The 14,425-nt window shown below is 41.4% G+C and overlaps 1 protein-coding gene and 1 long non-coding RNA gene across 2 annotated transcripts in view; one reads left to right on the plus strand and one right to left on the minus strand.

Moving 5' to 3' along the window:
• fndc4a (fibronectin type III domain containing 4a) overlaps positions 1–5,210 on the minus strand; it is a 57,541-nt gene extending 52,331 nt beyond the window's left edge. Inside the window, exon 1 of the mRNA XM_034698989.1 lies at positions 4,347–5,210. Coding sequence (XP_034554880.1) covers positions 4,347–4,422 — 76 coding nt within the window. The 5' untranslated portion in view covers positions 4,423–5,210. The remainder of the gene's footprint in view (positions 1–4,346) is intronic.
• The window catches only part of LOC117823762, a 50,764-nt gene that overhangs the window by 7,270 nt on the left and 29,069 nt on the right, over positions 1–14,425 (plus strand). The window lies entirely within an intron of this gene.

Genomic DNA, 14,425 nt, shown 5'->3' on the forward strand with positions numbered 1-14,425 from the left:
TCACATTTGATGCCATGTGGGTGGAGTGGCGGTTTGTGATCTCTTGTCAACAGCGTGGAGAGGCTTTAGATAGAAGAGATGGAGAGGCTTGTCTAGCCTGGCGTACATTAGTCCTCAGTTTTTGCTGTACATTTCAGAGCCTCGCTACGGTGAAGGCACTTACTGTATCTTTCTTTAGGTACACTCTGTCTTCGTACTCACCGGCTCAGAGGCTGGGAGGCGACAGGAGGACCATATGGGAGCAGGTGCCAGTCTGAAGTTAATGTAATCACAGGCTGAACTATGAAGCCTTAAAGCTGCAGGGTTACACTTCTTCATCTTCAAAACAGACAAAGATTTGTATGTGGTGATGTTTATGAGCAGATACAGGTGAATCTGTATCATGAAAATGTTTATGTTCTTCATCATTTAAAGCTCCTGTGAGGAACTTTCAGCTTGTGTCGTTTTTGTCACCCCCTATGGAATCACTCATTGTGTTAAAATGTTACTTTAAAATGTACAATGATGGTTTTTTTAAGCGCTGTCTGGTCCTCATCTGGTTTGACGCCTACCCCCTCACAGCAGTTTTATCCATAAAACGTAAGAATAAGGAAATTGTCAATCATGTCGCTGGTGGTCTAGATTACTTCTGCAGGTCATAAAGAGACATCAGTATCAATTTGGATCTGTTTCACAACCACTCAAAAACTACCCACAGGAGCTTTAATTAAAAAATGTTAACTTTCATACATTCTTGCAATCGTGGCATGTTAAATTAAATAATGAAAGCCTTTTAGTGTCTTCATTTTGGTAATTTTGGTTTACAGTGCACAAAAATCCCAAATCTAGTATCTAAAAATATTAGAATGTTTTTTAAGATCAATCAAAAAATGATTAAAATTTCCCCAAAAATTGCTAAAAATGTCCCACTTATGGAAATGAATTAATTTCACCACTCAATACTTTATTATTATGGCTCCTTTACCACGAGTAACTGCATCAATGTAGCGTGGCATGGGGACTATTAAACACTGCTGAGGTGTTAATGAAGCCAAGGTAGCTTTGATAGCGGCCTTCAGCTCATTCAAATCTTTGGATCTGATGTTTCCCCATCTTCCTCAAGACAAGACCTCAGGTTCAGGTCAGACTAGTCGGCTGGTCAATAAGTAATATCACCATCAGCAATCCATTCGGTAGAAGTTATGGTGCTGTGGGCAGGTGCTTAGTCCTGCTTGTAAAGGAAATCAGGAGCTCCATAAAGCTTGTCAGCAGAGGAAGCATGGAGTGCTCTAAACTGGTGTTGACTTTGTACTTCATAAACCACATACCCCTTTTCCAGGGCAGGTTCGGAGCCGGTACTCAATTGAGAACCAGTTTGTTGTGTTTCGACTGCGAGAGAACTGGCTCCCGGTCAGGAAAACAGATCCCAGAGCAGCACCAACTCTTTGCTGGTCTAGCACCCCGAACCGCTAACTTGAGGGGCAGGGTTGCTGTGACCAAACCAAACAAGTTTCCGCCATTTTCCTGCAGCGAAATAATAACAAAGACGAAGATAATGGATTCCAAGGAAGATGGATAAGTTCTCTTCGGGACCTCATGATCACGATAAGCCAGGAGCAACACGAGCAAGCAAGCTACGTTGTCCACTATCGATGTTATTGTGAGGGAAAGTTCACGCTGCTGGGAAAAGCGGTCATGCAGAAATGACGTCATGACGTGGCTCTTCCAGGGCTCAAGTGGGTGGAAAAAAAAACTGGTGCCGAGTTGATTCGCAAGATGAACCTGCCCGGAACTAAAACCAGGTTTGCGTTGATCGAAAAGGGTTAACAGTGGACCAACACCATTAGGTTTCATGGCAGGCTGCAGAAACATCACACTAGACACGTGAATCCCTCTGACTCTAGGATCTTGATGCCCAAATGAAATGCAAAATTGACTTTCATCTGAAAAAAGGACGAGGAACCACTGAGTAACAGTCCAGCTCTTTTTCTCCTTGGCACCGGTAAGACTCTCCTGATGGTTTTCAGGAGAAACAGTGACAGCTGTAGTCCCTTTTCCTGAGGACGTCCGTGCATGGTGGCTCCACTCCATGTGAAGCTTTCCCAAGCTCTTGAAGCGACCGTTTTTGACAATCCTCTCAAAAAGCTGTGGTCATCCTTGTTGCGTGTCCACCATGTCCTGTCATATTTTTTCCTTCCGGTCAACTTGCTTGGATACAGCACTCTGTGAACAGCTGGCCTTTTCAGCAATGACCTTCTGTGGCTCACCCTCTATGTGGAGGGTATCAGTGATTGTCATCTGGACAACTGTCAAGTCAGCAGTCTCCCCCATGACTGTGGTGAAATGCTCTGAAGTAAACTAAGAGATGCATGGTGTTTACAAAGTTTGAAATTAAATATTCTTATAATTTGAGGTATGTTTTTTGGGTGTTTAGGCCTAAAATCATCCAAATTAAAATGCAAAAACACTTTAACCTTTTTTCTATTTTACATGAAATGAGTCTGGAATATTTCAATCCTTCACTTTCTTAAATTATTGAAGGAAACATTTAACCTTTTCCAGATTATTCAAATTATTAAATGCACTGGTATGTAAACAGAATAAGCATTTGTGGCTTTAATTTGAAGCTTTGGTTATTTTTGGCTCTCCACTAAGCTAAACAAGACGTCAACAAGTGTAAGCACCAGGATTCACAAAACAATGATATGCAGTCAAATCTGGGATTAAATAAAGTCCTATATCTCCTTGGAGTTGTTTGTTAAACATCCACAATCCGACAGCAGATGGGATTACGGGACCCTAAGCACACACAGCGGCCTTCACTGTGATGGATTCAGCTCGAATACAGACCGTCTATTTGTCAAGGATGTGTCACCAGGTTTATGAACAGCAGATTGCCAATTTGAAGAATGATATGAGCCCGGCGCTCCAAATAAATCCAATTGGTTTTAATTCACGTTTGCTCAGTGCTTAAAGCTCTGGCTGGGCCTCGTGTGGGATTACATCCAGACTGTGTAAATATAGACACAAACATTCAAGTATTTCTTGTCAGTCCAGATGGAAAAACATCATCTGTGAGTGCCTAACTTTAGAGGATGGCATCATGCCGTGGTAAATGTAGGCAAATTTTATTCCTTTCCTGATTTGTTGAATTAAATTTTTATAGACAACCTCACTAGGGAGCGAAGAGGCTCACAATTAATTTAAGCTGTCCTCTGAAAGACGTGTCACAGCGAATCCCACAGTCTCCTAGCACGCAAAGGGCACGCAGTAATGAAGTCGACTTTTCTTTTTACTTTGGAGCTCTTTCGCAGAAGCCAACTTTATATTCCTGATCCTCATTTTAATGGAAGCTTTTTCCTGCTCCTGACAGCCGCCTTTTCAGAACTCCACCGAGAGAAGAGATGCTCATGCACTCCACATGTCAGCGAAGAGCAGCTCTGAATATTTGTAGCACGCGCACACACACACACACACATACACACACTGAGGTGCCAATCGGATTGTCTCAAGGCGCAATCGCATGTAGGAGTCAGTCCCCTTGAGAGGCGAGGGAGGAAGTGATGGAGGGAGACAGGTAGATGAAGAGAGCGAGATACTGTAGATGCACACAAAGGGAGGCAAATGCAAGAGATTGCTGCCACAGGAGCAGAAAATATGCACAGAAGATTGAAGCTGAGTTAGAAAACACCATTATTGCTGTTTTCCTTTATTGACACTTGATCCACAGTGAATGAAATGTGTCCTTGCAACTAGTGTTTCTGGTACACTATTTGAATAACCCTGTAATCCCCATGATTTAAGAATGAATCTGCCTTTCTGAAGTCATAAAAGATTTAGAGAAAGTGCCTTTCAAGTGAGCAGGCACAACACGGAGAGGCTGAATGTGGTTGCAGATTCACATTCACATTCCTCTCCTCCTGCAAATAATCCCCAATACAATGCTGAGGATAAACACTTGCATTGCTTTGTATTAGAGGGCCGTCTTTCAAGGTAATCCTTAAAGTGAGGGTGTAGTTATGAATATGAATGTCAACACAGAAGATACCTAAAAATAGACACCCTGCTTTCTTCTTGTATAAATGATTTAAAGAGTGAAGATAAAAAAGCTTTCACTGCACATGCTTGTAAAAAAAATCAGTTTCTGTTTAAACAGGTGTTACTGGGAAAATAAAATAATAAATAGAAGATAATGTAAAAGAAATGTGGAATTGCATGCATCATCAGGTGCAGAATAAAATGCACAAGCCTCATTAAACTTGACGTTTTGTAATACTTTGTAAGGCGCATGTAATGGCGCATTTTACAAGGCTATAAGTGCACAGTAATTGATTTGACTCCTCTGATGTAGAGGCTCATATACTTACTTGCTCCTACCAAGAACATGTCGCTGCCCAAAAGCAACAGGACGGCGGAGTTGACCAACACAAGCAGACGAGCCATGTCTCTGCGGGTATGGTGTCTCTTCAAGGGTTACAGCACAGGTCTCCTCAGCATGAAGGACGGCTAACTCACAGCGTTCATTTCTCACAACATGTTGAAATCCCTCTCATGAATGGATGAACGCACGGCTGCCTCTTGAATTGGTCTCGAGCTGGTCAGTGAATCGATAACCAGTGAAAGTACGAATCAAATGTTGCCTTCAGGAACATTTTGTCGCGCGGGTTTCTTCATTTAGAGGTTTAAATCCACAAGTCCTTCATCCATGTCCTCGCGCTGAGGGAGACAACCTGACGTCCGAGCGACTCTCCCATTATCCCTGCGCTGCACGCGCGCTCAGGTATGAACAGGTCGCGTTGAAAACAGCAGAGAGGATGATGGTGATGATTATGATGATGATGATGATGCTCACAGCAGGCTCGTGGGTCCCCTCGCGCTTACAAGGGACGCCATGGACACAGCGCGTGTAAGTTTTCAGACTGTCCTCGCGCTCGCTCAGCAGCTCTCTGTCTCTCGCTCAGACCTGACTGATGTTTTGTCATTCACGCACGCGGAGCTGTGTCTCACCCTGCAGCTCTCGCGGTCCGCGCACACAAAGTGAAGCTCCAGGTTTAAAAGCACTTTGCGCTCCAGCTCAAGAGCACGCGCTGACGCGCAGCATAACATGATTAATCATCCACGTGCCATGAGAGGAGAGAGCAGCAGGTAGAATCACGCCTACCTTTGATGTAGCCGCCGCTCACACAGAGCAGAATCTTCTTCTTCTGCTTTAATATGACAGCGTTAACGTTAAAGGTTATATTTGCTTTATTTTTATTTGTTGGTCGTGTTCACATTGCCTTAAAAATAATAAATGTAACATTTTTCATTCACGAAATGACAAGGCCAACTACAAGTGGTAAACTCAGGCTGTTTTCGAAACCACCTACTAGACTAGCAGTATGTATGATTTGGCCAAAATTCAATATAGTCAATGGCAGAGCCACACAGTTTTGACCAGGGAGGCCAGGCATGGAAAACATTAGGGGCTTACCTCAAACCTAGGAGGGTTACTTCCAATAATCACATCTACTTCAACTTCTTTTTACAAAATAATTTAACAAATGTTACATTTTTGTAGATTACTAACGTTAACATTAAAACTGTAACTCGACAGTGTCAACATTTAAATCTGCTGAACTGAACTCTGACTCAAAATGAAGATGATTGTATAAAGTCAAAGCATCAACAAAAATAATATTCAAATCCACAGAAACTACTGTCTCTGCAGCTTGCTGAAACACCATAGCTGATTTGAATATAATTAATGCCTCTGACATGCCAAATAACCAATCATGTTTAAGAACTTAAGGGTGGCCACAGTGGTGGCCATGGCCAACTCTGAAAACTGATTGGCCACCCCTGTGGTCACCTGGCTCCGCCACTGTATTATACATTGCTGATCTGCTGCTACTCTATGAACCACCTCGACCTCTGAGGTCATCAGGTACTGGTCTGCTTTCAGTCCCTAGAGTCATAACGAAACATGGTGAAGCAGCGTTTAGTCGTTATGCACCACATATCTGGAACACACTCCCTGAAAGCTGTAGGTCCGCTCCAACTCTCACCTCTTTTAAATCAAAGACTAAGACTTTTTTATTTGCAACTGCCTTCCTGTCTTAGCTTATTCTAACTAACCTTAAATGCAGTTTTTAATGTAATTTTTAATATATTTCTAATTTTCCTTTTCTTTTCTGTTTTATTATATTTGTCATTTTAATTATGTTCTTTCATGCTTGTCTGAATGTTTCCAATGCTTCTAATGTTTTAATGTAAAGCACATTGATTTGCCCTCTTGTATGAAATGCGCTATACAAATAAAGCTGCCTTGCCTTGCCTTGCCTGGTATGTAGTATGTGAAAAAGAGCAAAATCTGCAGTATGCCAAAACTACCCGGATGTCATGCTGATTTGGGAAAATTCTCAGTATGCATCGGACCAGTCTCTCTTGTGTACTATTTCCCACAATGAACAGCGTTCGTTACACTTTTTCTTTTTTCTTCTCTTTTGACCGTGTGCTGTGAAAACTATTAAATTACATATAAACCACTTCCTACCTATTACATATAAATAATTTGAGAAGGCTGAAGAAGCAGTTTCTCTATCAGCTTGGCTATTGTTTACTTCCAGCAACGTCTGGCTCAGCATACCTCAGATCAGATCCAACAGAACGGTCATGCTACATACTAAATTCAAACGCAGTATGCAGTTGGCAGGACCCACTGCCTACTGCTGTGAATATCGGCTTTTTTGAATTGGTGTGTATATGGTTTCTGGTACTTCCTAGTATCTTCAAGCGGATCCTCCTGAACTGCAGTTTTTAGCACTTTCGCATTGGACTCATGTTTTTAGACCGGAGGTTGCCGCTTGGGTAAACTCCTTGTGCTTCCTATAATATAACCTTTGCAGGAGGTCGACATGCTTCTCACCCCTCATACACTGCGCAGCCCCCCTTAGACACACAGCACCTTATCACAGAGATGCATCTCGTTGATAAGCTGAGTGCATTGCCTCATGGGACAAACGTTTCACCTCCACGATGAAACCACTGCAGGCCAATCTTTCTCTCATGACAGACGAGAAGATGGAGACATCAAATGCAAAATACACGTGTGGAGTGTGTGGTAATCAAATCATAGAAATCTAACTTTGTAACAGCATTGAAAAGAGAAAATAACCCCCTTACGTAGAGTTTGTTTTCTTCCTTTCAGAACTTGTTTTCCACATGTCTGCCACCGCAGTCGACCTCTTGAAACATTTTAGTGCTCCAAAAATTGTCCCCCTCAGGTGTTGCCATGGTTTCAATGAGCTCATAAGTTCTTTGTGAGCAAAAGAGAGATGAGCTTTTGTATTCTGGATCAGTTCTTTAAGCACTATATGAGATATTGGAGTTACCATGACAGCTGTCTGTTCGCAGCTGACATTTCTGTGGCATTTAAGAGCTTTTTACTGAAACGTCTGGTTATTGTAATTGCTCCATGTATCGACTTCTGTGTTATTTCCCCTGCATTAAGAGTTTAGAGCATGCACTCACTCCTTTCTCCTCGTAGTTATTTATCGAGCTCAACAAAATCCAATGAAGTTTGTAGCTGTAAATGTCACGAAGGTTGAGAGGGTTTAGAGGCTTTTTTTCACTGTAAAATAACCTGTTATTAAAGCAAACACAAATCATGATGTTTGCTGAGCAGGAGACTCAGATGGATGTTCAGCCATGTGTGATTTGTGACTTTAAATACATCCTCTTGAGTATGAGAGCACTGGCACAAATACAGCTAAACCAATAACTCTACTAAGCTGGTGATTTATATTCCTTGGCTCTTAAAAAATCCTCATGCACTCTTTTCTGCCCTGTAAATGGTGAGAGCCATGCCCGGATGTCAAGTGAAAAAGAAACACCAGAGGAATATAGCACCAGAGCCAGAATTTATGCTAAATCCTGGCAGCAAAACTTCTTTTCATATCATCATAAATGAGTTGAATCACTGAGTCCCATGTGCAAGGGTGTGTCCAGGATTTTTGAATGGGGTGGCCTAAGAGAGTAGAATGGATTGTTTCTCTACAATTTAAAGCTCCTGTGAGGAGTTTTCAGGTGCTTATGAAACATCCATCCATCCATCTTCCTCCGCTTATCCGGGTCCGGGTCGCGGGGGCAGCAGCCTCAGCAGGGAAGCCCAGACACTCCTCTCCCCGGCCACTTCCACCAGCTCTTCTGGGAGGATACCGAGGCGCTCCCAGGCCAGCTGAGAGACATAGTCTCGCCAGCGTGTCCTGGGCCTTCCCCGTGGCCTCCTCCCAGTCGGACATGCCCGAAACACCTCCCCAGGGAGACGCCCGGGAGGCATCCTAACCAGATGCCCGAACCACCTCATCTGGCTCCTCTCGATCCGGAGGAGCAGCAGCTCTACTTTGAGCCTCTCCCGGATAGACTGTAATAAATAACAATGCCTCTTTTTGATCTACAAAAGCAAATAAGACAATTAGTGAGAAGACAGATTACTTCTATATTAAATTTAATGTTTGAAACCGCTGCAGCAAGGTAGGTGTCAGAGGAAGTGAGTACCACAAAGCTGCCGAAACAGCCTTTGATTTACATTTTCCATGCAAAGATCCTAGATGATTGATACATTGACTTTTAATAGAGCAGGATTTGATATTTTATTAAAAAACGTAACTCTTACATGTAAAGGATGATATAAAAAAATGACTAATTTGTCCACAGGGGGCGCCAGAATCAATTGCAAAGAACACTAATGGCAGCCTGTTGTTCAAATAGTTGATTTTAACACGTCATAGTCCTGACAAGGCAAATATATTTCATTTTTGGGGGTGGCCAATCAGATTTCAAGCCATGCTTCCGGACACACCCCTGCACATGTGTTCTGCTTATTTTTAGGCATAAATCAGCCACAGCAGTGAGTTGCTGACTTCTTCGACTATGACATGTTTAAAGACGTTTTAAATACTTCATTTTCATTCAAACCTCTGGACTTCAAGTCAAGACACATCGCCTTTTAATTTTGAGAAGAGCACTCAACATGTTCGCCTCTTCAACTTCCATCCATTCTAAATGTGGACCCAGTCATTTGTTTTAACATAATTGCTTAATTGCAACAAGAGCCCCAGTTGCTTGGCTCTTAATGCATGCGCAGGTGTAGTTATTTGTTTTGTGTGCATCCTGGGTCCTACTTAATTAAGTCAAGCTCTTTGCAAAAATACTCACTTCACCTTAATGGATTAAATTACAGCTCTCAGTGTGGGAGCTCTGTTTATGACAGGAAAGTTGTGGGATGCTCTATGAGAGCACATAAACCACTGCAGGTTCTGGAAACTGAAACACACTCTGTTATTGGTGTGTGTGGAGTGTGGGGGGGTTGTTGTTGCAATACAATAATTTGTATTGATAGATGTTTTTGATGCTAAATACAGGACAAAAGGAGGATCATATTTATCATGCATTACAGGAGCTTCTTGTCCTGGTGATTGGCTACTGTCGCTTCACCAATGAGAGGGGGGAACAAGGGAGTGTTTTAACCATAGACTGTATAAAAAATGGACGTAATATCTGTGATGTCACCCATCTGTTACTGAGCACTGGTTTGAAGCCAATTGCAAAATGCTGAACACAACTGAACATCGTCCAAGCTAGTGTGAGGTAAAGAGGCGGGCCTTTAGCCTTTTTGCTAACAGCTACAGAGTGCCCGCCTGTCAATCAAGACGTCCATGCCCTTATTTGGGCAAAAAACGTAAACTTCACCCCTGTACAGTGTGTGCCGATAGGGAAATTAGCTACTCAGACTAAACCGTTTTTTAAACCAGGCTGTAAACATGTTTATTTCTGCTGCAAAGATCATCTTCTTTGAATTGGTGTGTATGTGGTTTCCGGTGTTTCTGCAGCCAGCCTCAAGTGGACGGTCGATGAACTGCAGTTTTTAGCACCTCCGCATTGGACTCGTATTTTTAGACCGGAGGTGGTTTTAACCTAGAAACCGCCACCCACATACTGCTAAATATTCACATTTCTACACAGTGTATCTTTAAAGTAAACAAGGTCCTTGTGGTGTTAGCTTGCTGCTATCTCACCATCAAGAGACCGGGCCTGCAGGATATGAGAAAAACAAAGAACGTGTGTTAAATATTGCAATCACAATTTTAAGTGTGCTAAATAAAAAAATCTGAAAATTTCAACACAAACATGTTTTTTCTCAAAACCTGAAAGATTCTCTTCATTAGACCAGCACAATTTAGTCTGAGGGTAGCCGATGGGATGTGAGAGCTTCATCTGACTGAAACAAAGTGGTTTGAAAACACTGCCATTATACCCAGGCCTCCATCCTACAGGTGACATGTTCACACACTGAGAGAGAAAACAATGTGATAAATTCAGACTTTTGTATTGATCATATTTCATATTTTTTCACTTCTATGTACCACTAGCATATTTTTGTCTCAGGAGCCCAGTCATGGCCAAAACCTATTGTTTTTAATAGTTTGTTTTTAACAGCGTCTTTAAAGGAGATCATTTCACGGCTAATTTTACATTATACATACAGTGATCCTGCTACAGTGTATGCATTGAGTCGTGTGTCACCTTCATTTTAGTGGACTTTCGGATTAATCTCAACCATTTCTATACGGGGTAAATGTACAAAGGTGGTGTCATAAAGTGCTTGTTTTTAATGAATAAATTAAGAAAGTAAAAGTGCATCACACCTCCTAAAAGGCAGAGGGTCACCTTCAAACCTCCTCCGGGTGATGAACCCCATTTCTCCCTTTCCCTCCTCTGTACTTCTCATTCTTCTTCTCATACTGCTTCGTCATCATTTCATTTCATTTGAAAACTTTCTAACCGAATCTCAAGAGGACAGGGTTAAAAATATCTAAAATAACTCCCCCCTGGCAGGAGGAAAGACTCCAAATGTTAATTGCTTGGTGTTCGGTGCCCAGTAAAAGAACTTTATAAGTAATGGGGAAGGCAGGAAGATGGCAGGAGTTTAATAATAAGTGGCTGCAGACACAGACTGCTTTATGGTTCATTTTGGTCCATCCTCCTGATGACTCTCAGGTACTTTAAGGTGTGAGTTTGGAAACAATATGCTGTTATGAGTTTTCTGGCTCAGTGAAAAAGCAGTTATAAGTCAATCATTGCTCAGTTAGGTGGTATGACGAAGCATTGTGTGTCTACCTCCCTTTGTTTTTAATGTTATATCATTACGTCAGTGAAATTTATGAGTGCAAATGACAGTGACTGTCTTAACATCCTTATATTACTCACTCCAGATGACTCACAGATAATAAACTTTCTTTATTCTACTATGGGCCATGGGTTGGAGCCAAGCAGCATCCTCCAGTTTTAAAATATGAACCCCATGTGGAAGTGCTAAAAACTGCAGTTCATCGAGCGTCCACTTGGGACAGGCTGCAGAAACAGCGGAAACCACACACACACCCATTCAAAGAAGACGATCTTTACAGCAATACAGAAAAGTGATTACATTGACTCCAAGATGGGAGAAGAAATTGCTTTTTCAAGTTAATGTTCTAAATTTGTTCCATTTTGTCATGAAAGACTTGTTAGGTCACTTGTTCTGTCGCACATGGAGTACCATCTGGGTTTTCTGATCAAGTGCTGCTAAAGAACATCTAAAATAACCTCAAACTGTTGAAAATTGAGCTACCCAGTTGATCTTCACTGCGCCTTTAGTGCTAATGTGTGGGAGGACTCAAAAACGGACAGAAGGCACTGTTCAATCAGATTTATTTTAGAGTGACACAGCTTGAGTTTGAAGTTATGGTGGAACAGATGGATCTTGAAGCAGGGCAGGTTGAGGCAAAAAGCTGATAATCTGAGATGATTTGTGATGATGAGAAAGAGGGAGACCAAGATGTTGAATTCTTAGTGATACATAAAGCTGCCAAAGTTTCAAAAAGCTGCTTCAAGGTTCAAAGTTACTTTATTTGTTCCCTTAGGTAGATTTTGTTTGCAGTGAGCCAGCCTCCTTTTTACATCGACCAACAAACGACACAAGACAAGACACGACGAACAGAGTCACAAAATGCTCAGTACTAAAAAGGCAACCCTTAATAAAAGCAAGAAATGAGCAGTTCACTAAGAACAAAGTCAATAAAAACAAGATATAAATAAAAATCAAACATTTGTCAATAAAGATTTGATAAATAAAATCAAGTTAGAAAGGGCCATCTGTAAAAACAAGATAAAGGCTGTAAATGTCTGTAGCAGAGTACCACATGTACGTAGAGCTGAACACTCAGGGGAAGGCTGGTTGTAGAGACTGTATACACTGCAGGAGCTTGGTTAGTGGATAGGTCTCAGGTGTGCAGGTTGATTGGCAGCAGAGGTGTGTATGATAGAGAGCCACACTGAACAGACTTCCACCTCATGATTATTGTGGCCAAAAATAAATCATGATAACAAAATAATCAGGATATTAAGGGAAAACTTGTCTATGTATTTTTTTAATGTTTTATTTATCTATTTGGATCCCCATTAGTTACTACCAAGGTAGCAACTACTCTTCCTGGGGTCCACTCATGCAAATGTGTACAATCCACACGCAATTTACATTTTAAAAAAATCCAAGTAAAACTAAAAAAACAATATCACAATAATAACAACATATAATACATTAAAAATAAAATATATGACAACGCTTATAAATACAATGCTTTTTCATAAAAGTTCATACTGACCAAAACAATTAAACACTACCATTACTACTGATAATATCAATAATAACAACAACAATACCCACACCATCACTATCACTGTCTACCTAAATGTCACATATAGTGTAAATAACAGGTATATTTTCAGAGAGACTCTGCGACACAAGATACTGCTTTAAGGTCCTTTTAAAAGCTATTTTACTGGTTGAACTGGTAATATCAGATGGAAGGCCATTCCATATCTCCATACCTCTATACAGAACGGTACGCTGCTTTGCATTAGTGTTTGTCAGTGGAAGTGTAAAGCAACCTCTAGAAGCATGTCTAGTATTGAAACTATGGCCATAACTGCTAAAGGATAATTAATGAAACAGAACATTTGGAATTTTAGACACAGAAATGCTTCTAAAGCAGCAGAGCAGAGAAATGGTAATCCTTCCTTTCACCAAGGGCCAACCCAGAGTCCTATTTATAAAGTGTATAAAGTGTCGGTCCCTATGAAATAAACTACAAATAAATAACATCAAATAAAGGGTCCTCATCAAAGTAAGAACTTAAGTATGTGTATGATGTATCTCCACATTTAAATGACCTTTGATGCCCAAGATACATCTCCTCTTACATTCAAAATCAGTGTAGTTTTTGGTTTTCCATTCAAATCCAACACCATCACCACGTCAATCAGTTCAACTTCACCTTTTCCGTTACACTCTTAATGAGTTTCCTCTTTCTGACTTTGAATGTAAAGAAAAAAGGATGAAAAGGATCATGGCCATCCAAGGTCAGAGCCATACACATGAATATTTACGTTGACATTTGGTACACAAAGCACTAGGTGAAGGGAGACGGTGACAGCAGGGATCGTAAAGAGAGCGGGCACGGCGCTGCATACTGATCAGGAATGATGATCTGTCTTGTTTGTGAGCTAACAAAAGACTCCATGACATCAGATATTAGATGTCGTGTAAGTGTGGAGATGTATCCCGGTGTTTTACTGCTCTGTGAAAGGTTTATGTGGTTGTTGGAGTCCTTTTAGCTGAGAGACACATGCTAGCACTCACACTACAATTCATTAATCAGTCTGATTCTTCTTCATTCTTTGGAAAGTAATCACATCGTTTGTCCTCGCACTTCAAAATGGAGACAGAAGGTCTGGAAAACATTGAATGGTCACGTTTGAGCCCACACTGCGTAGGCCAGCAGTACTTTTCACTGCACCAGTGCACATGTAATTAAATTTCCCTGTAGTTACCGGTGCCCTTGACTCATCACTGAGCAAAACCGAGGTGGCCAATCACCAGATACATTTGTGTGTGTGTGTGGGGGTTGGGGTTCTTGCTACCTCATGGCTTTAAGGCCTTTCACGTTAAATGAATTGATATAGACTCATATATCAAGAGGAAATATCAATCTAGCAGATGGTTTCTTAAATCCTCCTCAATCAGCCTGAGCAAAGGGAGCCGGCCTCTGTAAAATGTGCCCCGGTGTGCAGATTTCTTTTGTATTGGCTTCATCAAAGAAAACTCCATTAGCAGGAAAGGCTCCTGCATTACACGTCATTTTGGTAAGACCGAACATATTCTGCCGTCTGTAAAGATCTGTGCATCTCAAGCCAAGAAATAAGTGCTCTGTTTCCCGTTTTCTTATGTCTTTAGTTTTACATTAGTATTAAGATCTCAGAGCGCACTAGAAGGAAGAGTTTGATTGTGCTCCATCACAGCTGGGTCCTTCCCAAGGACGCTGACGTCAGCAGTAACATCTGTGTGCAACTGTGTGTGACAATT

The sequence above is a fragment of the Notolabrus celidotus genome, chromosome 13 (genome assembly GCF_009762535.1).
Source record: "Notolabrus celidotus isolate fNotCel1 chromosome 13, fNotCel1.pri, whole genome shotgun sequence".
Taxonomy (NCBI): domain Eukaryota; kingdom Metazoa; phylum Chordata; class Actinopteri; order Labriformes; family Labridae; genus Notolabrus; species Notolabrus celidotus.